A 21,661-nucleotide genomic window follows, 5' to 3' on the forward strand; every position below is an offset into this window, starting at 1 on the left:
CAACCCAACCCCCTCAACATGGTCCACTGACGTACCGCACCACCTTGCCGCCTGCCGCGGGGAGGCAAAGGCGGCTAGGCACTGCCTCTACCCGTCGCGCTGCTATGCCGCCCGGTGCCAGTGCCACGCTCCGGTCCAGGGAGCCGCCCCGCGCCAGCGCTTACGTAGCAGGAGGACTCAGAGGGCCTACCGCCGCCGACGGCCCGACCGCGCCCTCGGGCGGCAGCGAGGGAGGGGGGAAGGGCGAGGAGCTAAGGGCGGCAGCGAGGGAGGGAGGGAAGGGCGAGCAGCTAAGGGCGGCGCCGATTTAGGGTTTGACCCAGTTGCCTCGCGGGAGCGGCGAGGGGGTGGAAAGGGAAGAGAAGGGGTCAGCAATCCCACTCACTTTGAGAGGGAAAGGAATTTACAATGACATTTGATATCATGAAGAATATATAGAAAAGGTATGGAGCTGTGTACTATGCTTAATGGGCAGCATCAGTTCCTTTGCAAGAGTAACAATATCACTATTTTATACTCTGCTAAATAAGCTCAACAAACTTTAGGAACCAGGATCTCACCATTACAGTACGTTAGAATAACAAGCTCCATAGAATTTGTACCAAATATCCACAAAGACCGCAAGTATGAAGAAAATGAAGCATGGCAGAAGAAATAATAACTTGAAATTTGGGATTCAGAGTCCATCTCCATCATATGTTGCCCATCTTTCAATGATAACCTCAAACTCGTTATCCCTTTTCCTGACCTGCGATGTGAAAAGGCATCAACTAATGCTTTACAACATTTACCTTAAGTTCTTACATGGACAGAAGTGCTAGAGATACAAAAGTTTTGCTTCACTAAAGAATGGTCCTCTGAACTAAATAATCATCTAGATAATTTCATTAATCTATCTATAGACTCAACATTAGAACACTCTAGCTCGAAATTGCAAATTGTACAACGGTATAAAAGTCATAGTTCATAAAATTCACAGGAAAAGCAAACTTGAAAACTGTCAGTCTTCTGCCGTGCCATGAAATTTATCACGTCAACAAAACTGCACAGGCATGTTAATAGATATTACCTCAACTAGTGGCTTCTTGCCATGAAGTAGCATATCGACACTCCTCTCAGTCTGCACAAGAAAAGAATACCACATCAAATTGAGTACATTTATTCTTGAAAAATATATGATTGGATTTCATTCAGGTAGCTTCCTAAGTTTTAAGATTTTCCTTAGTTGCTAGAAAATAAGAAGAGCAATGCAGTAACAATCAGTGGTAGAAATTCAGCAAGGATCATTTGTAATACCTTCAGGCCACACAAATGAAGATATAGTAATGCAACTTTACACCAAACTTGAAGGCTTTGTTGTTGTCGTTGTTGAAGGTTGTAGAAGTGCATGCTCTAGCCAATGCAACTAAAAGACCAATCTAATGGAAGAGACTAGACAATACATTTATACGTCAACACTCCCCCTCACGTGTGGCTCCCTCAGGCCTAAACGTGGACCGAAAGTGGGTTGCAATTTAATTGCACCAGCCGGGTCTTGAACACAAGACCTCTTGGCTCTGATACCACGTAGAAGTGCATGCTCTAGCCAATGCAACCAAAAGACCGATCTAATGGAAGAGACTAGGCAATACATTTATACGTCAACAAAGGTATTACAAATGATCAATGTGATACAGACTAAAGATAGAACTGCTGAAGCAAAACCATGAATTGGGATATGTATGACCGCCATGGAATTTGGTGCTCTTGTACCCCCCCCCCCCATTAATTCTTACTCTTCCAAAAGAATCCCACTAACACATACATCATGATCTTAAAGTGATGAGATATATTATAGTTTATCAACATGCAAGTCTGATACTTGTTCATGGTTTCCTCTACAGTTCTAGACACAGCATTGCATTCTATGTTGCACAAAACTGAAAAAGCATATATTCATGTTCTTTGACCATTTAAAATAAGCAGGAAATATGCATACCCGATGAGTGACCCAATAGTGTCGCTCCCTCATCTCAATAAGAAAAGGAAATGTTGGAGGGGCCTTCCGCTCCAGTATACTTTTTTGAGTACGTCGTGCACGTGCTTCCTCATCGCCAAGAGTGACAGTTTCTACTCCTCCAACCTGATTTTTCAACAAATAACAATTGGTATATTTATTTGAAGGTGGATGAAAATCTCTTCCTTCTTTAAAATATTTGAACTTTGCATCTAAAAAGCATGGCTGTAAGAAGTTTTAGTAGGACAATGGCATGACGTTATCTTCACTATCCATCTTCGACCAATAATGTTGGACAAATATCTGGGATAAGTATAAGCTATCATACCTAAAGATAGAAGAAGGTGAACTACTTATGAGAGAACAAGCTCAAGTTTGGCATTTCTGATACCATGTGAAATTTCTGCAATAAAAGGGTGTGGTGTGTATCTAAGCAAAGTTACGAGGATAATAATGTAACTTTATGAGAATAATGGCATACCAAGTCAGATAAAACTGGATTCTTTATGATGTTTGCAAGCCTTTCTCCATGGGCAGTACCAATAAGCATTACACCCCTTTCTGCAATTGACCGACAGGCTTGCGCCTCTGCCTCAGTTCCAATCTCATCTACAATGACCACCTCAGGCATATGGTTTTCAACTGCTTCAATCATCACTCTATGTTGCATTGATGGTTCAGGTACTTGCATTCTTCTTGCGCCACCAATTGCAGCATGAGGAATGTCCCCATCCCCACCAATCTCATTACTTGTATCTACAATTACCTGCCCTACACATCAATGGACCCATAGAACGTGTTAGGAATTATATATAAGGAAACAGAACCATAATAAAAAAGCTACAAGATTGTAACATTGTTTAATATACCACCCTTTTCTGGAACTCGTCCGCTAAAACACGTGCAATTTCACGCATAACAGTAGTCTTGCCAACCCCAGGTCTGTCCAAACAAAACTGTTAGTAAAATATCAAACTGAATTGGAATACAATGCTGAATTAAATTGTTCCAGAGCTCTGAAAGATTATGGACGCACAACATCAGACATCAATAAAATACGTGCTATGCAGAATAAAGCATAGCACTAGAACATATCTGAAACTATAGAGGTGTATCCGAATAGCTAATCTGAAACAATATTGATTCCATAATTTTATTTAATCTAACCAAAGATTCAAGGACCCATTAAGCTCTGAACAAAATGGTTTTCAAAGTTTAAAGAAACCGCATCCTGCTTTACTAGAACATCTTGGCTCTACAATTTGAGAGATTACTTAATAATGAATTTTTTTTTGAACGGTCACGGGGGGGGGGGGGCCTTCCCCACCTGAATATATTACCACTCAAAGGAGGTCGGACAAATACAACAGTACTCCCTCCGTCCGGGAAAAGTTGTCTCCATGACATTTTTGCAAAAAAGCCCTCCACTTTTGTCCGACCAAACCCGCAGTCCTCGTCTTGCCGCAGCGTCACTCCCCTCCCCGCAGCTTCCCGACGTTGCGCTGCTCCCCTCCCCGCCGCGCCGCGCCGTGCCGGTGAGCTCCCCCGCGCCGCTGAGCTCCCTCGCCCCGCTGAGATCCCCCGCGCCTCCTCTCCCTCCTCCACGCCGCCGCGCCGCTCCAGTTCGCTGCGTAGCTCCTCCTCTCCCCTAAAAATCCCTTCTTCCAGTGAGGTTCTCTTCGACGAGGCGCCGTTCGATCTGGAGGATGACGACAAGTTGGCGCTCGATCTGGAGCATGGCGACGGCATGGGGCGGGCGCTCTCGTCCTCGAGCTCCTAATCCACCAGATCCTCTTCCTCCTCCAGGCCCTCCTCAACATCACCGGCGACGACGGCATGGGGAAGACGACGGCGGCAGCTGCGGAAGTCGACCCCAACGAAGGCGGATCCTCCTCAACATCCCAGGCTCCTCCTCCTTCAGGTCCTCCTCGTGCTCATCTATCTCATGCCAAGTCTGAATTTGTACTGCCAAGTCTGAAATTTTCATCTTTATTGTTAAGTCTGAAGTTAGCTGACATGCTTCTCTGACTTGACATGCTTGCAATTTGATCACTAAGAGTACTGCAGCTAGAGTATATCTCAATTTATAACAGCACATGTTGACCTTGCAGCAAGTTTACAAGGACATCATTTCTGTCAAACTAAAGCAAGCAAACACTTAACTGAATTTGACTGTACCAATTGAACAAAGCTGCAGGGTACATTATGTTAAAGATTTCCTACTTTAGTGATTTTTAGGGGAGCACTTAAAAAATTTAGTCAGCATTGATTTATGAGGGAGTAGAGTTTTTGACAAAATGCTAGTGCTGTCTGTCTGTGCCTTCCAAGCCTACAAAGAGGTAGTACTGCATTTGTGTCAAATTTGATTTAGTCTTAATTTAGAGCTGCGTGTAGTGCAAACTGGATGATGTAGTGCTCTGAATTTGAAGCTTTAACAGTATGTAGATATAGTCTTGTTCAGATCTTACTGAGAAGAGAGGGGTTAGTAGGCAGGTTACTTCAGAGGCTTTGTTCAGATCTAACCGAATGAATAATTCAGTTAACTTTACAGGGGATCTAACTGACTGAATAAGTTTTAGGGACATGCTTTTATCAACTCTTAGTTAAGAGATTGTGGCAGTTTTCTGCAGTCTATCAGTTTGAAATTGACTTCCCTTGTTCGTATTTTACACTCATCTCTACCTGGAGAACAAATTCCTTAGTGCATAATCTGTAGCTCACCATGACAATACTGTCACATGAACAATTCAAAACAGTTAACTGAAAGTGTCTAAAAGTAGTTAAGTGTTTCCAGGATTTCTTTTTTTTCTTCGGCAAGGCATGATTTCTTTTTTTCTTCTTCTTTTTTTCTGTAGTGTGCCATGATTTCTTCAGCAAAGCATCAATATCTATTCCTATCAGTGGTTATCTAATTGAATTTTCACATGCTTCTATCAGTGGTTATCTAACTGAATTTTCACATGCTTCTATCAGTGGAAAACTTATATTGTTCGCTAACATTTTATAAACAAAACACATGGAAGCAACTCTATATATGATCCATTTTGAGTAATTAATTTGGTACTCTGTTTGCTGTTGAATTCTGCAAGTAACTCCGCCTATGTTGTCTCAACATAGCCGGTCCCAAGCCCGGGTAAAGGAGGAGGGTTGTGATAGGCTTGGCGAGCCAACGTAAAAACTCAGCCACTCTTATGGAGATGAAACCCAAAAGATTTTCGTTGGGGCGTAACCCTCTCAGCGACGCGCCACATCGGAACCCGGGTGTGGTGGAAAATGGGCAAGGGCCGGGCCGTCACCCCCCAAGTGGCGCGCCGTATCTTGATCCGGATACGGTGGCAAGTGAGCGAGGATCGGGTCGTCGCATCCTTAGTGGCGCGCTACATCGGCGCCCGGATGTAGTGGAAAATGAGCAAGGGTCTTCGCATTTGACTCGACGAGTGCGAAGGGTAAGGAAGCTAGCCGAGCCTAGGAGGATTCGCTTAGGTAGCTGGAACGTAGGGTCTCTGACAGGGAAGCTTCGGGAGCTAGTTGATGCAGCAGTGAGGAGAGGTGTTGATATCCTTTGCGTCCAAGAAACCAAATGGAGAGGACAGAAGGCGAAGGAGGTGGAGGATACCGGCTTCAAGCTGTGGTACACGGGGACGGCTGCAAACAGAAATGGCGTAGGCATCTTGATCAACAAGAGCCTCAAGTATGGAGTGGTAGACGTCAGGAGACGTGGGGACCGGATTATCCTGGTCAAGCTGGTAGCTGAGGACTTGGTTCTCAATGTTATCAGCGCATATGCCCCGCAAGTAGGCCACAATGAGAACACCAAGAGGGAGTTCTGGGAAGGCTTGGAAGACATGGTTAGGAGTGTACCGATTGGTGAGAAGCTCTTCATAGGAGGAGACCTCAATGGCCACGTGGGTACATCTAACACAGGTTTTGAAGGGGCGCATGGGGGCTTTGGCTATGGCATCAGGAATCAAGAAGGAGAAGATGTCTTAAGCTTTGCTCTAGCCTACAACATGATTGTAGCTAACACCCTCTTTAGAAAGAGAGAATCACATCTGGTGACTTTTAGTAGTGGCCAACACTCTAGCCAGATTGATTTCATCCTCTCGAGAAGAGAAGATAGGCGTGCGTGCCTAGACTGTAAGGTGATACCTGGGGAGAGTGTTGTACCCCAGCATAAGCTGGTGGTTGCTGACTTCCGCTTTCGGATTCGTGTCCAGCGGGATAAGCGTGCCAAGGTCGCTAGAACGAAGTGGTGGAAGCTCAAGGGGGAGGTAGCTCAGGTGTTCAAGGAGAGGGTATTTAAGGAGGGCCCTTGGGAGGAAGGAGGGGATGCGGACAATGTGTGGATGAAGATGGCGACTTGCATTCGTAAGGTGGCCTCGGAGGAGTTTGGAGTGTCCAGGGGAAGGAGAAGCGAAGATAAGGATACCTGGTGGTGGAATGATGATGTCCAGAAGGCGCTTAAAGAGAAGAAAGATTGCTTCAGACGCCTATACCTGGATAGGAGTGCAGACAACATAGAGAAGTACAAGATGGCGAAGAAGGCCGCAAAGCGAGCTGTTGGTGAAGCAAGGGGTCGGGCATATGAGGACCTCTACCAACGGTTAGGCACGAAGGAAGGTGAAAGGGACATCTATAAGATGGCTAAGATCCGGGAGAGGAAGACGAGGGATATTGGCCAAGTCAAATGCATCAAGGACGGAGCAGGCCAACTCTTGGTGAAGGACGAAGAGATTAAGCATAGATGGCGGGAGTACTTCGACAAGCTGTTCAATGGGGAGAATGAGAGTTCTACCATTGAACTGAATGACTCCTTTGATGAGACCAGCATGCGTTTTGTGCGGCGCATCCAGGAGTCTGAGGTGAAGGAGGCTTTAAAAAGGATGAAAGGAGGCAAGGCGATGGGCCCTGATTGTATCCCCATTGAGGTGTGGAAAGGTCTCGGGGACATAGCGATAGTATGGCTAACCAAGCTTTTCAACCTCATTTTTCGGGCAAACAAGATGCCAGAAGAATGGAGACGGAGTATATTAGTACCAATCTTCAAGAACAAGGGGGATGTTCAGAGTTGTACTAATTACCGTGGAATTAAGCTGATGAGCCATACAATGAAGCTATGGGAGAGAGTCATTGAGCACCGCTTAAGAAGAATGACAAGCGTGACCAAAAATCAGTTTGGTTTCATGCCTGGGAGGTCGACCATGGAAGCCATTTTCTTGGTACGACAACTTATGGAGAGATATAGGGAGCATAAGAAGGACTTGCATATGGTGTTCATTGACTTGGAGAAGGCCTATGATAAGATACCGCGGAATGTCATGTGGTGGGCCTTGGAGAAACACAAAGTCCCAGCAAAGTACATTACCCTCATCAAGGACATGTACAATAATGTTGTGACAAGTGTTCGAACAAGTGATGTCGACACCGATGACTTCCCGATTAAGATAGGACTGCATCAGGGGTCAGCTTTGAGCCCTTATCTTTTTGCATTGGTGATGGATGAGGTCACAAGGGGTATACAAGGAGATATCCCATGGTGTATGCTCTTTGCGGATGATGTGGTGCTAGTTGACGATAGTCGGACGGGGGTAAATAGGAAGTTAGAGTTATGGAGACAAACCTTGGAATCGAAAGGGTTTAGGCTTAGTAGAACTAAAACCGAGTACATGATGTGCGGTTTCAGTACTACTAGCTGTGAGGAGGAGGAGGTTAGCCTTGATGGCCAGGTGGTACCTCGGAAGGACACCTTTCGGTATTTGGGGTCAATGTTGCAGGAGGATGGGGGTATTGATGAAGATGTGAACCATCGAATCAAAGCCGGATGGATGAAGTGGCGCCAAGCTTCTGGCATTCTCTGTGACAAGAGAGTGCCACAAAAGCTAAAAGGCAAGTTCTACAGGACGGCGGTTCGACCCGCAATGTTGTATGGCGCGGAGTGTTGGCCGACTAAAAGGCGACATGTTCAACAGTTAGGTGTGGCGGAGATGCGTATGTTGAGATGGATGTGTGGCCACACGAGGAAGGATCGAGTCCGGAATGATGATATACGAGATAGAGTTGGGGTAGCACCAATTGAGGAGAAGCTTGTCCAACATCGTTTGAGATGGTTTGGGCATATTCAGCGCAGGCCTCCAGAAGCTCCAGTGCATAGCGGACGGCTAAAGCGTGCGGAGAATGTCAAGAGAGGGCGGGGTCGACCGATTTTGACATGGGAGGAGTCCGTTAAGAGAGACCTGAAGGATTGGAGTATCGACAAAGAGCTAGCTATGGACAGGGGTGCGTGGAAGCTTGCTATCCATGTGCCAGAGCCATGAGTTGGTTGCGAGATCTTATGGGTTTCACCTCTAGCCTACCCCAACTTGCTTGGGACTAAAGGCTTTGTTGTTGTTGTTGTTGTTGTTTGTTGTTTGCTGTTGAATTCTGCAAGTCCTTCAGTCTAAGCCTATGAGTAACATTGCTTGTTCACTAATTCAGTTTACTGTACAATTTTGTGCAGACTGAATATTGTGTGTGTATAGCACACGCTCATCAAATTACAGACTGGATGATCCGCTGCTACTCTAATTCACCTCATTTTGACATCAATTTGATCTACACAACAAATTAACATCAATTTGACACTGATTTCAGGGCGCTGGCTACCTTTCAGTAGCAGCAGAGGCGGCGAGGAGGAGCTGGGTCGCCTGGACGAAGAAGAAGAAGAAATCAGCGAGGAGGAGCAGGTGGGCGGCGGTGGTCGCCTCTGTAGCAGGTGGGCGGCGGCACTGGGCCCTACGGTGGATGCACTGGTCACCTCGGTGCACGGCGGTGGAGCAACGGCGGCCGGGGTCTTGCCCAACTCCCGCAGCAGAGTGGCTGGCCTTGGCGCGCCGGGGTTGCGGCCGGGGATGCGAGAAGGACGACGAGTAGAGCCGACCGTGAGCCGTGGAATCGCCACCTGTCGAGGTGTCGCCGCGGAGCAGCTGGGCGGCGGCGAAGCTCGCCTCCGCAGCGCAGCTAAGCAGGGGCGGCGCAAGATGGCAGCTGCGGGACAGGTGGGCGGCGGCGCAAGTGGGACTTCGTCCTGGCTGATCCTACGGCGGCTGGGGCACGCCGTGCCCGTGGGCAACAGGGGGAGGCGGAGGCTGGGAAGGACCGATTAGCACGAGATTTAAAATGAAAAAGGGGTTTTTTGCAAAATTACAATTGAACTATGCTGGTGACAACTTTTTTCGGACGGAGGAAGTAGTATTGTTACAAATTCAGCTAGAAGGGATTGCAGAGGAGAGGAAGTGTAGCCACTGCCTAGCATAGTTACTGTCCTCATGTTTTTTGAACCGGAAAACCCAGAGAGAGAAGTCTGTCCTCATTACTTAATAACGATAATGATATGAATTTAGTCCCGGAGCATTCTGGAACCTTTGAACTAAATTACTGTAGTTTCTTGAAATACTGAAAGCTCTGCCATTAGTATCTGTTCTGAGAATAGGTGAACTTTTGAACTTTTAAGAAAATAAATAAAGTGAACACGTAGAACCCCAGGGGCCAATACTTGGCTAACCACACTTATTGTGGTTGCCAAAGTCACACGCCACACTAAAGGCCAACGTTGCCTAAAATATTAGCCTGTGACAGGTGGGACAAGAGGATATATAAGTGGGGCATATGCCATAGCTGTATTTATAACCAAATACTTGCCATGAAAAAGTCAAACCTGGCGCAAAAAAGTGTGGTAAAACATGGCAGCAACCTAAGCATGCCCCTATGGATGTTTTGTATCTGAGGACACAATCGTTTTCTTTAAGCCTAAAAAAACACTTGTATCTGAGATTCTGAGGACACAATCGTGATCTTCCTCGTATCTCATATAGCAGATTACATGAGATCTACACAAGGAAATAATCACCAATTAAAATCCTAACCATAATGACCTGATTTCACTAATTACGGCAGATACTAGGTATGGAAAGGGATAACAGACACTAATCACAGGTAGTATGTTTGCCTAACACCTAGGCTTCTATTAATCTGACATTATTAGTAGATAAAAACCATTTGCCTCTTCGTTAAGGAAACCATCTACATGTTCCTGAATAAAATGTATTTTAATGTTGTAATCCTGTTAGCATCTCCATGAACTGAACTGAGCAATAATGGAACATGAAACATTTACAAACTTGTTTTACATCTTCAAATTGATAAAAAAAATCCAAATTGTTGATCCATAGAGGAGACATACCTTCCCAAAAACAGAATGCTCTCTTTGTAGTTTAAAAGATCACGGACCATATCAACATGCCCATTGACGGCACGGCCAACTCGACAGGTCAAACCAACAACCATTCCTTTTCTACTCCTTATTGCAGATATTCTATGCAATGTACCTTCAATTCCTGCACGGTTGTCACCTCCAAATTCTCCAACAGCTCTCTGAGCTTCCTCCAACTCTAGCTGTGAAATCTGTCAGATTAACAAGGCAAATCAAAAGAACAGGAAATGCTTGTTGCGAACACATGTACTCTGCTTAGGATGGCAGTTTTGCCCATGGGTATGGGTACCCTACCACAAAACAGCGGACATGGATGAGACTTTGGAAGATTTTATAGTTTGTGCACATGGGTATGGGTATCCATACCCACAAAATATGTGGGTAGGGCATGGGTATGAAATTTTACCCATGGGTAACCCAATGGATACCCAAAATAAAAAAAATGAAAATTGCTCCTATGACATGTAGGGTCAACATCCAACTCCTATAGTCCAATCCCAAATCCCTTATTCCATAAACCAGCCATAGCTCATAGGCCCGCAACCACCAGCTCACCAGTCCTCCTATGTCCTTTGTGACTGCTCAAAACAACGAGATCTCGACTCATCGCCACCAGACTCTTGTCCAACTCTCGATCCAGCCATTCCAGGTTCCAATCGCTGCCTCCCACTATGCTGGGCTTCCACCAATCGTTGCTCTTACTCCCTTGCCGCCTCCAAGAGGCCACCCACCGGAGGAGGTTGTGTAGGTGCTAGAATGCTCTCCCATCATCACTTTAATTTTAGATTCATTTCTTTACTTCGTCAAAATGTAAATATTACATATTATACCCACTAGATACCCATTGGGCATAGGATACCCAATGGGTATGGGCATGGGTTTCAGTTTTATGCCCATGGGTATTGAAGTGGGTGGGTACAGAAAGTTTCTGCGGGTATGGATTTGGGCAGAAGGGGGTTGTACCCGCCCATACCCTACCCATTGCCATCTCTCTGCTAGCAAGTAGATGATTTGGCCTAGTTGCCTTGCATCGAACTTAATAAAATTATGGGTAGAGTAATTACTAATACATAATTCTGACATAATCGATATGAGAATAAAACCAACCACACTGTGATGAAAGAATATGTGTGACTCTATTGTAACTCTTTTATTTCATGGTATGATTTCATTTAATAATATTGTTAACACAAGTATAAAAACAGGAATCAAATATAATATTGCAAAATTAGAATTATCCTACTGTTTTTTAAGAATTAACTTACAGTTGCATACCTCGTTATCCCGTAGATACTGGCCACCAGAATTACCAAGGAAACGTGCCTCGGGTCGTCTCCCCAAATCTAGAATAACCTAATTCACTACTCATCAGTTGCGATAGTTTATGCTAATTAAATTATTTCAAAGGAATATTCAAATATGATCGTCTCAAGAGTGGTTGACGCAGACAGAGGTTGAGACAAGTTCAACTTTTTACCTCCAACAGCTGGTCCCTTCTAGGTTCATTCTGCAGATTATCTCGTAAATCCCTAGGTAGAATCTGAAAAGGATCGATTCATATCTCATATGTTACCCAGTTTATACACAACTAGACAAAATATGCACCAATTTAAGCGTCAGGTTTAAATCTAAAAGATTGTGGCGTCGTCTTAAAATACCTTCAAAGATCAAATTGTTCCTTTGGTTTCTATGCCGAAAGTCATCCTTACTAAGGACAATCTGATTAAACATATGTGGCAAGGGGGACAAGCAACGTAGCTTCTTTCATAAATAGGATACCATCCAATATCTCTTTTCCGATTGTTGTCCGGCTCGTATTGCATGGTGAGCTGTGTATTTAGCCTTTAATAGCCTTTAATATCACCCCATTTTGTACCTACACAGACAACGAAGCTTTTTCCCTCCACGTCCCAGGCTACGGCCCGGGTAGCCAGGGGTCTGTGATGCAGAGCATCCGACGTTCATCCTCATGTACACTCCGACTACTCTCCAAGCCCCAAGGATACATAAGATGAGACCTCGACTATACACCATTGGGCACAAGGTGAACTCGCTCCTCTTCGAACCATCACTTTCCATATGTGAGACATGGCTACTACCATTGGACACAAGGTAAACGACTTTGCAGCATAGAATTGTGATGGACATAAGATCATGTTTTGTATTAAAACAAGTTCGGCGCGTAGCAGTCAGGGGCAGACCTACAGTCAACCTACAAGGGTCCACAGAGCACCGGGTACACCTTTTAATTTCCTCTTGACATGGCCTATGTTTACATGCATGTGACATCTGATGCTCAAGCTCATCGATGCACATCCCTATGGCGGTGCACCCCTGTCACCTTTGCTCTAGGCCCACCCCGAGAGCAGTAACATCTATATCTATATCTATATCTATATCTATATCTATACCTACTAATAAAGCAAGGTGTGTTTCTCCGCATTTTTCATCCGTTCACCAACGAAAAGATTTTTCTTTTATCCGAGGTGGTACTAATTTTTTTTGCTTTCGTGTGCTAGAAAAGAAAACCGGGTTGTCCAGATTTCGTACTTGGGTCGGGCATTGAGGCCCAGTGCAGCAAGGCCACTTATTTTCGAAATCACTAATTAAGGAGTACTCGTTGCAAAGAGCACTCCACTTTCCCAGGTCACGACAAGTGGCGCACATGCAGCGCGCCACTTGTCGCAACCTGGGAGTTTTCCCTTTTTTCATAGATCCGTTTATTCAAAACGTTTTATCTCTTCAACCGTGCGTCCAAATCTCGAACCGTTTTCACCGTTGGATTCCTCGCGTCGAGATCTTCAAAACTAGATCCGATGTTGATAGGTTTTGACGAACTTTTTTTTCATGAAAAAACCGGATGAAAAAAACCGAGCGAAAAAACCGGACCGGAAGCATGGTTTTTTTTCCCTTTCCGAAAGAGGCACGTCCGTGCCTCTCGCGAAATCACAACCGTGCCTCTCATGGAAGCAAAACCGTGACTCTCGTGGAAGGAAAAAAATAGAAAACGCGTTTTTTTTTTCGTTTACGAGAGGCACAGCCGTGACTCTCGCGAAAGCACAACCGTGCCTCTCGCGAAAGCAAAACCGTGACTCTCGTGAAAGAAAAAAAAACAGAAAATGCGTATTTTTTTCCCTTTCCGAGAGGCACGGCCGTGACTTTCGCGAAAGCACAACCGTGCCTCTCGCGGAAGCAAAACCGTGACTCTCCCGAAAAAAAAAACGCGTTTTGTTTTTCCCTTTCCGAGAGGCACGGCCGTGACTCTCGCGAAAGTACAACCGTGCCTCTCGCGGAAGCAAAACCGTGACTCTCGCGAAAGAAAGAAAAAAAACAGAAAACGCGTTTTTTTTTCATTTCCGAAAGGCACAGCCGTGACTCTTGCTAAAGCACAACCGTGCCTCTCGCGAAAGAAAACCGTGACTTTCGCGAAAGGAAAAAAAAACGCGTTTTTTCGCGCAAAAAAATCGAAATTTTTTTCTGATCGAAAAGCTAAGAAAGACCGGGGGAAAACCAAAACGTCGAAAAAAACTGGAAAAAAACGTTTAAAAAGCCGAAAACACGTGCGGAAAAATAAAAAAACAAAATCCGAAGGGAGCGTCCAAAGCGCGACACGTGGCAAATGGCTGAGAGCGCGCCAAGTGGCGCTGATCGTTGCGAGGCTCCCGAAGGAGCGCTCGTTAACTAGTTGCTCCCACTTATTTTCCTACGCACACAGCTGGCAGAACCCTATTTACCGCACAGAGCGTCAAATACCCAAAGTTTCACACAAGTCGCCTAATACTGGGCCCGCCAATTTTCGCTTTATCCTGTATTCTGTCTTTTTTTCCTTTCTTTTTCTTTTTCTTTCCTAATTATTTTTACGTTTTACCCTTCAAAGTTTAATTTCGTTTTTTTTATGATAGGTTTAAAAAATTGTTTGAAATTTCAAAAAATGTTCATGTTTCAAAGAATATACGCAAATTCATTCTTTGTTTTATTATAGGTTTAAAAAATTAAAATATGTTTCAAATCTGATGCTGCATTATGTTCTTACATATCCGCGCTTGCCATTGTTCAATAGAACGTGTTTGTTCAACTAGCTAGCAGCATGTCATCGAGTCTTTGATTTATATGCTGCAATTAGTAATACATTTGGTTACGCTGTGATAGGAGACGCCGACCAACCCCACTACTATCAAGATCTCATCGGCCAAACATGACCCACGAGAAGACCGCAGCTCCTAGCTCTGTCGGCCACCGCTACGGAGACTATTTTCGGAGGACACATCATTTCTCTCCCGTTGCTTGTCGTAATAAATATCTCCCGTTGCAACGCACGGGCATATGCGCTAGTTACTCTTAAAGAAATAATAGCACTTATCCTTGGCCCTTTTAGGCATGGTCTTGTCCCAATGCTCAGGTATCATAATATCTGCAACTGGAAGTCATCCTCCACTGTTCAGAAATTTCCTCAAACTAAAGCAGATTCTTTTAATTATACAGACAATTGAAACAAACCAAGCAGCATAAAAGATTTGAAACATCAGTAACATAGCTCTTAAATAACTGGTAGAGGCCCAATTTGTTACAATTTTTAGGCAGGGTCCCAATTTATTACTACTGCTAGACCTCTACCGACACTTCATAACATGTATTGTGTCAGCGACCCAGTTGCTGCTACTACACCAAGCGCCCAGAATGCTGCCATGGCAGCCAACCAAGCAGCTAACAGCGCTGCCATGGCAGCCAACCTAACTGCATCCACCAATCAGGGCGAGGGGCGCGTCATCGGTCGTCCACGTCGGATCGTGCAGCCCAATCGCAAGTATGTGGGCCCCGCGTGGACCAACACTACTTAAGGAAGGGAAGGCCAAGGGAAGAGACATCCGGGCTTGGATCAGGAACACGGCACGACACGGCATCCACCTACTTTCCCCTTTCTTCTTTCTCTGCAAGCTGTAATCGAGAGAGACTCGTGTGTATCCCCAAATCTGTAGTTGTGTATGAGAAATACCATGAGCATGATCTAGATCCTAACATCGTGGTATCAGAGACCAACCACCACCCTCCCGCCGTCCCTCCGCCACACCACAGTTCATCAACGTCAAATCTGGAGACCCGTCGTCAACACCAATCTCGCGCCGCGCTCATCTCAAGGATGGATCCCGAACTGCGCGCATACCTCGATCGGTTGGACTCCAACGCCAACGAACGCGCGGCCGCCGCCGAGACCAAGTCCAACGAACGCCGCCGCCGCAGACGCCAAGACCAACTCCATCCTCAAGGCGCTCGATGCACAAACCGAGCGGATCGACGCTCTGGCCGCCTGGAGACCAGAGCTTGAAGCCCGCTTCGCTAAGCTGGAGCTCTCCGTCGCCGCGTTGCAGGCTGCGTCACCTGCGGCCCCGGCCTCTCCTGGTGGAACGCCGTCGCCGCCACCCCTCTTCACGGCGCCCGGCGAATTCCACTGGCAAACTAGCCACGGCGTGACGCATCTTCCCGAAGGATCCCCGTAGGTGACCAGGGAGTCACCGGCGGCCCCTCCGGTCACGGGTACGGTCGCCATCCCCCCTACCTTATCTGCACCGATCCTCACAGCCATGGGTCACCAACCACCGACCATGTCATTTCCTATTTTTTCCGGCGATAATCCTCAGTTGTGGCGGACACTTTGCGAGCAATACTTCACCATGTTCGCTGTCCATGAATCCTATTGGGTTTCAATGGTCGTTCCGCACTTCTCCGGCACTACAGCCATCTGGTTGCAGTCCGTTCAGAAACGGATCAGTAACATGGTGTGGGAGCAATTTACAACTCTGATTTCCACTTGATTTGGCCGAGACAAGCACCAGATGCTGCTTAGGAAATTTTACGCCATTAAACAACATGCCTCTGTTGCTGATTTCATTGAGTGTTTTGAGACTCTGATGCATCACCTGATTTCATTCTCCGAACTAACTCACATGTACTTCTTTTTGACGCGATTTGTGGAGGGCCTTTGACCGGATATTCGGGCAGTGGTGCTGCTCCAACGCCCTCCCGATCTCGACACCGCATGCTCGCTGGCCCTGCTTCAGGAGGAAGTGGCCGATGGCGAGGCTCTCGTTCAGAGCAGCAAAGGGAAGATGCAGTCATTTAGTTCTCAATACAAGGCCACACCAAGCCCAATTCCTACTCAACCATATTTCAGTCGTCCACCCGCACCCACAGTAATTGCAGAGGATTGACAGGGTACTGATGTAGCCAGAGCAACGGGTGATAACAGTAAGATCAGCACACTCAGGGCCTTTAGGCGTGCTCGTGGCCTTTGTTTTAAGTGTGGAGAAAGGTGGGGTGAGGATCATACTTGTCTAAACACCATTCAAATGCATGTGGTTGAAGAACTATTAGACATGATCACAAATACAGAAGGTGGTGACAGTTCCGTCCCAATTTCACCAGAGAGTGATGAAGACAATTTATGTACACTGTCTCGCCAAGCAATTGATGGATCCTCCGACCCCAATGTGATGCAGATTCAGGCTGGGCCCAGGATAGAGAGATGCTTCTGTTAGTTGACTCTAGGAGTTCCTCTTCATTTGTGGATACTCAAGTTGCGGCTAAGTTACAAGGCCAAATTGCACTTCCAAAACCATGCAGAGTTAAAGTGGCTAATGGGGCAATTATTCAGTGCAATCAGTACATTCCTCGTTGTGCTTGGTTTACACAGGGCCATGAATTTTGTACTGATTTTAAGATCATTTCCCTGGGGGCTTATGATGCCATCCTTGGCATGGACTGGCTCAGAAAACACAGCCCAATGAAGGTTTATTGGGAAGCCCAACACCTGTCTGTAACAACACCCACAGGAGCTGTAGAGATCCAGGGAATTCCTGCTGTACAACAACAATGTTCAGTCATCTCTGCTTCTGAACTTCTAAAAACTTGCAAGCAAGGTTCAGTTGCCTATGTGGTTCACTTGGCTACCTTATCTAAAGAAGGTGTTGCCGACACTCCAATCCCCACTGACATTCTCCGTGTTCTGGAGCAGTTCACAGATGTGTTCTAGGAACCAACTTCACTACCTCCAAGAAGGGCTTGCGACCATCGGATACCACTCATCGTAGAGGCTCAACCGGTTAACTTAAGACCTTACCGATACAAACCAGAGCTCAAAACGGAGATTGAGCGACAGGTTCAGGAACTACTAGACGCCGGCACTATTCAGAGAAGCAACAGTACATTTTACTCTCCAGCTTTGCTCGTTAGGAAGAAGGATGGTTCCTGGTGTCTCTGTGTGGATTACCGCTGCCTCAATTCCATGACGGTTGTGAGCAAATACCCAGTTCCGGTAATAGAAGAGCTCCTTGATGAACTTCGAGGGGCGCAATGGTTCTCAAAATTAGATCTGCGTGCTGGCTATCATCAGATCCGTTTAGCCGAAGGGGGAGAGTATAAAACAGCTTTCCAAACACACTCGGGCCATTGGGAATACCGTGTCATGCCGTTTGGGGTTGCTGCAGGACCAGCAACCTTCAATGGGGCCATGAACATTACTCTCAAGTCAGTGAACAGAGTATGTGTTGTGAACTTCTTCGACGACATCTTGGTTTTTAGTAAAACTCTCCGCGAGCACAAGCAACACCTCACTCAAGTTCTGCAATTGCTCCGTGCTGATCAGTGGAAGGTGAAGCAATCCAAGTGTTCTTTCGGCCAACAACAGATCACTTACCTCGGACATATGATCAGTGCAAAAGGTGTCGCAACTGATCCCAGCAAGATCCGCACGATCGAAAAGTGGCCAACACCTACATCCGCAAAAGAAGTCTGGAGTTTCCTCGGGCTAGCAGGATATTACCACAAATTTGTCAAACATTTTGGTATCATAGCTCGCCCACTATTCAACCTACTCAAGAAGAACCAACCCTTCCTCTAGACATCTGAAACTAACACTGCTTTTCATCTGTTACAACAAAGTTTGATTTCTACTCTGGTGCTTCAGTTACCAGACTTCTCGCAACCATTCATGATTGACACGGATGCCTGTGACTATGGAGTAGGGGCGGTCTTACACCAAGGAGGTCACCCCATAGCTTACATGAGCAAACCATTAGGCCCCAAAAACCGTGGCCTCTCGATTTATGAAAAAGAATGTCATGCTATACTGATGGCTGTCGAACAGTGGCGACCATACCTGCAGACAACGGATTTCACTGTCAAAACAGATCAACACAGCTTAGTTCACTTGGATGATCAACGTTTATCTACTCCTTGGCAGCAAAAGGCATTCACTAAACTACTCGGTTTGCGGTACAAAATCTGCTATCGACCGGGGACAACCAACAGTGCTGTTGATGCTCTATCACGCCGTGGACACCCTGAAGTTCAACTAACCGCAATTTCTGAATGCAAACTTGCTTGGTTAGAGGATGTCGTCGCCAGTTACACCAACAACATTCAAGTTCAGAAGATCTTTGCCAAATTAGCAAACCAACCAGATCCCAAGCAACGGTTCTTTGTCCAGAACGGCTTGCTTTATTTCCGGAACAGACTGTGGCTTGGTGGAGGTCCTGAACTTCAACAGAAAATCATGCGTGCGTTTCATGATAGCACGGTGGACGGCCATTCAGGTTTTCCAGCAACATACCGCCGTTTGCGCCATCTCTTTGCTTGGCCCAAGATGAAGGAGCAAACCCGCCGCTATGTCCAAACTTGCTGCATTTGTCAACAAGCAAAACCTGAGCGCGTCAAGTATCCCGGGTTGTTGGAGCCTTTACCAGTACCGGAAGGAGCTTGGGAGGTCGTAACTATGGATTTCATCACGGATTACCTCAATCCCACAAATACAACTGCATCCTCGTGGTGGTGGACAAATTCACCCGATATACACATTTTCTTCCTCTCAGCCATCCTTTCACTGCGGCCAAAGTTGCTCACTCCTACCTTGACAATGTCTACAAGCTTCATGGACTACCTGCAACAATTGTCTCCGATCGAGACCCTGTCTTCACCAGCAAATTCTGGAAAGAACTTTTCCGCGTCATTGGAACTGAACTAAATATGAGTACACCTTATCACCCCCAGACCGACGGGCAGACTGAACGAGTCAATCAATGCTTAGAGATCTACCTCCGGTGTTTCATCCACGCCTGTCCAAGCAAGTGGAGTCAATACTTAGCACTTGCAGAATTTTGGTACATTTCGAGTTATCATTCCGCCCTAAAAACATCACCATTTGCTGCTCTTTACGGCCACGAGCCTCGCCACTGGGGCATTGTTGCAGCCTCAACATGCAAAATTCCTGAACTCAAGGAATGGCTCGAGGAGCGCAAGATCATCCAGCAGGTTCTGAAACAACACCTTCACCGTGCACGCAACATCATGAAAGTTCAGGCTGACAGGAAACGCACTGACAGAACTTTCCAGCCAGGTGACTTAGTGTTCATCAAACTTCAACCGTATGTGCAAACCTCGGTCCAACGTCGAGCTAATCACAAACTGGCCTTCCGGTTCTTTGGATCCTTCAAGGTGCTGGCGGCCATCAATCCTGTTGCCTATAAACTGGAGCTACCAGCAGACTCAAAGGTGCACCTTGTATTTCACGTCTCTCGGCTTCGGCTAGCTCTTACCCCAGGCACAACAGCTTCATCGACTCTGCCACAACCCTCCGACATCGAGCTCACTCCAGTGGAGATCCTCACACGTCGCTGGCGCAAGACCCCTTCCGGTCGACGCGAACAACTACTGGTCCGCTGGTCTGATCCGGCCATCCTTGATGCCACCTGGGAATATGTTGTAGCACTGAAGGAGCGCTACCCTGATATTCCGGCTTGGGGGCAAGCCGAGACTCAAGAAGGGGGAGATGTCAGCGACCCAGTTGCTGCTACTACACCAAGCGCCCAGAATGCTGCCATGGCAGCCAACCCAACTGCATCCACCAATCAGGGCGAGGGGCGCGTCATCGGTCGTCCACGTCGGATCGTGCAGCCCAATCGCAAGTATGTGGGCCCCGCGTGGACCAACGCTACTTAAGGAAGGGAAGGCCAGGGGAGGAGACATCCGGGCTTGGATCAGGAACACGGCACGACACGGCATCCACCTACTTTCCCCTTTCTTCTTTCTCTGCAAGCTGTAATCGAGAGAGAGACTCGTGTGTATCCCCAAATCTGAAGCTGTGTATGAGAAATACCATGAGCATGATCTAGATCCTAACATATTGGTTGTTGCCACGGTCCTTTAAGAAATTTGATGTTTGTTTAAGCTTGTGCTTCTAGGAGCATAGAAGCACCAAAAGCTAAAGCTCCAACCCAAACAAAGAGGGCCTTAATTATTTCAGTGGAATAGAGGAAATTAACTAGCAGGTTAAAAGGGGTAAAGAATCGAAAGAGAAATGGACCTGCAGAAGCTCAGAGAGGTCGTCCTCAATGACGACGAAGCCCCCGCCGGCGACAGCCTCCGGGGCGCAGCGGGCGGTTCCGGCCCAGGCTCTGTGCGGCCGCCTGACGGGTGGCGGGGGTATGAGACTTGGGGTGGGTAGGAGGAAGATGAGGATTCGAGCGGGAGACGGGATCATGTTGTACAAACAACGGGCAACCGGAGAGCGCCGGCAGCGGCGGCGGTGACTGAGGCGAGGAAGGTGCGGTGTTCGTTACTTCTGCTGGATAATGGAGGCTTCGCGCGGTTTTGGTCGCTTATTATGTACTCCTATCTATATTTCGGGAAAATTTTAATAGCACATGTCTGTTAATCTTTCTAGCCCAAAACGAATGTCACGTAGAGCTACAGACTGAGCATATAAGTGTTGTTGTTTTTGCCGGATGAGCATTTTTTATTTTTTTCAAAAAAAACTTTCGATCTATTTATCTTCGATCATAGCAGTATAACGAACGCTAGAAATAATAAAAAATATATTCAGATCCGTCGACCACCTAGCGACTATTACAAGCACTGAAGCGAGCTGAAAGCGCGCCGCCGTCATCATCCCTCCCTTGCGGGAGTCAGGCATAACTTATTCTAGTAGACAGTCTGAAAATCGTCATGCTAAAATTTCATAGGACCAGCGCACCAGAACAACAACCATCGCCGATGAAAAGAATGTAGATTAAAAGGATCCAACCCAAAGACACAAAAATATAGACGAACAACAAACAGATCCGAGCAAATCCATCGAGGATAGATCCGCGGGGGGGCACACCTCCATCGGCCCACCAACAATGCTAGACGCATCATCGAAAATGAGGGCTAGGCGGGAAGATTTTTATTCCATCTTCAAGGAGTTGCCGCCGTCTCCTCTTCCTGAGCAGGACACAAATCCTAACAAAACACGAAGGAACGACTAACAACAAAACCATCCTGCCGCTCCTTGCCAGGATCCACCGCGTTAGGGTCACTGGAGACGAGGCGGACCTACAGTGACGCTAGCGAGAGGCATATGAACCTTGGCTTTGTTTTGGAGGAGA

The 21,661-nt window shown here is 46.6% G+C and overlaps 1 protein-coding gene across 6 annotated transcripts; it reads right to left on the bottom strand.

The window, feature by feature from the left end:
* Window positions 1–514: 514 nt before the first annotated feature.
* Window positions 515–20,907, bottom strand: LOC123102916 (uncharacterized protein ycf45). Of its 6 annotated transcripts, XR_006449472.1 has the most exons (10): window positions 20,599–20,907; window positions 11,722–11,784; window positions 11,520–11,597; window positions 10,215–10,435; window positions 2,866–2,938; window positions 2,478–2,762; window positions 2,325–2,399; window positions 1,979–2,122; window positions 1,070–1,120; window positions 515–748 (listed from the first exon to the last, which is right to left on the bottom strand). XR_006449472.1 is itself a non-coding variant. In XM_044524382.1 (9 exons), the coding sequence occupies exons 1-9, from the start codon at window positions 20,773–20,775 to the stop codon at window positions 677–679; spliced, it is 1,155 nt and encodes a 384-aa protein (XP_044380317.1). In that variant the 5' UTR covers window positions 20,776–20,905; the 3' UTR covers window positions 515–676. The 6 variants fall into 6 exon arrangements, 5 of the variants coding, with proteins under 5 accessions (XP_044380317.1, XP_044380314.1, XP_044380316.1 ...); XM_044524382.1 differs by lacking the exon at window positions 2,325–2,399 and having other exon boundaries at window positions 10,215–10,426; window positions 11,510–11,587; window positions 20,599–20,905; XM_044524379.1 differs by lacking the exon at window positions 2,325–2,399 and having other exon boundaries at window positions 11,510–11,587; window positions 20,599–20,904.
* Between the last annotated feature and the right edge of the window lie 754 nt (window positions 20,908–21,661).

The sequence above is a fragment of the Triticum aestivum genome, chromosome 5A (assembly GCF_018294505.1).
Source record: "Triticum aestivum cultivar Chinese Spring chromosome 5A, IWGSC CS RefSeq v2.1, whole genome shotgun sequence".
Lineage (NCBI taxonomy): Eukaryota > Viridiplantae > Streptophyta > Magnoliopsida > Poales > Poaceae > Triticum > Triticum aestivum.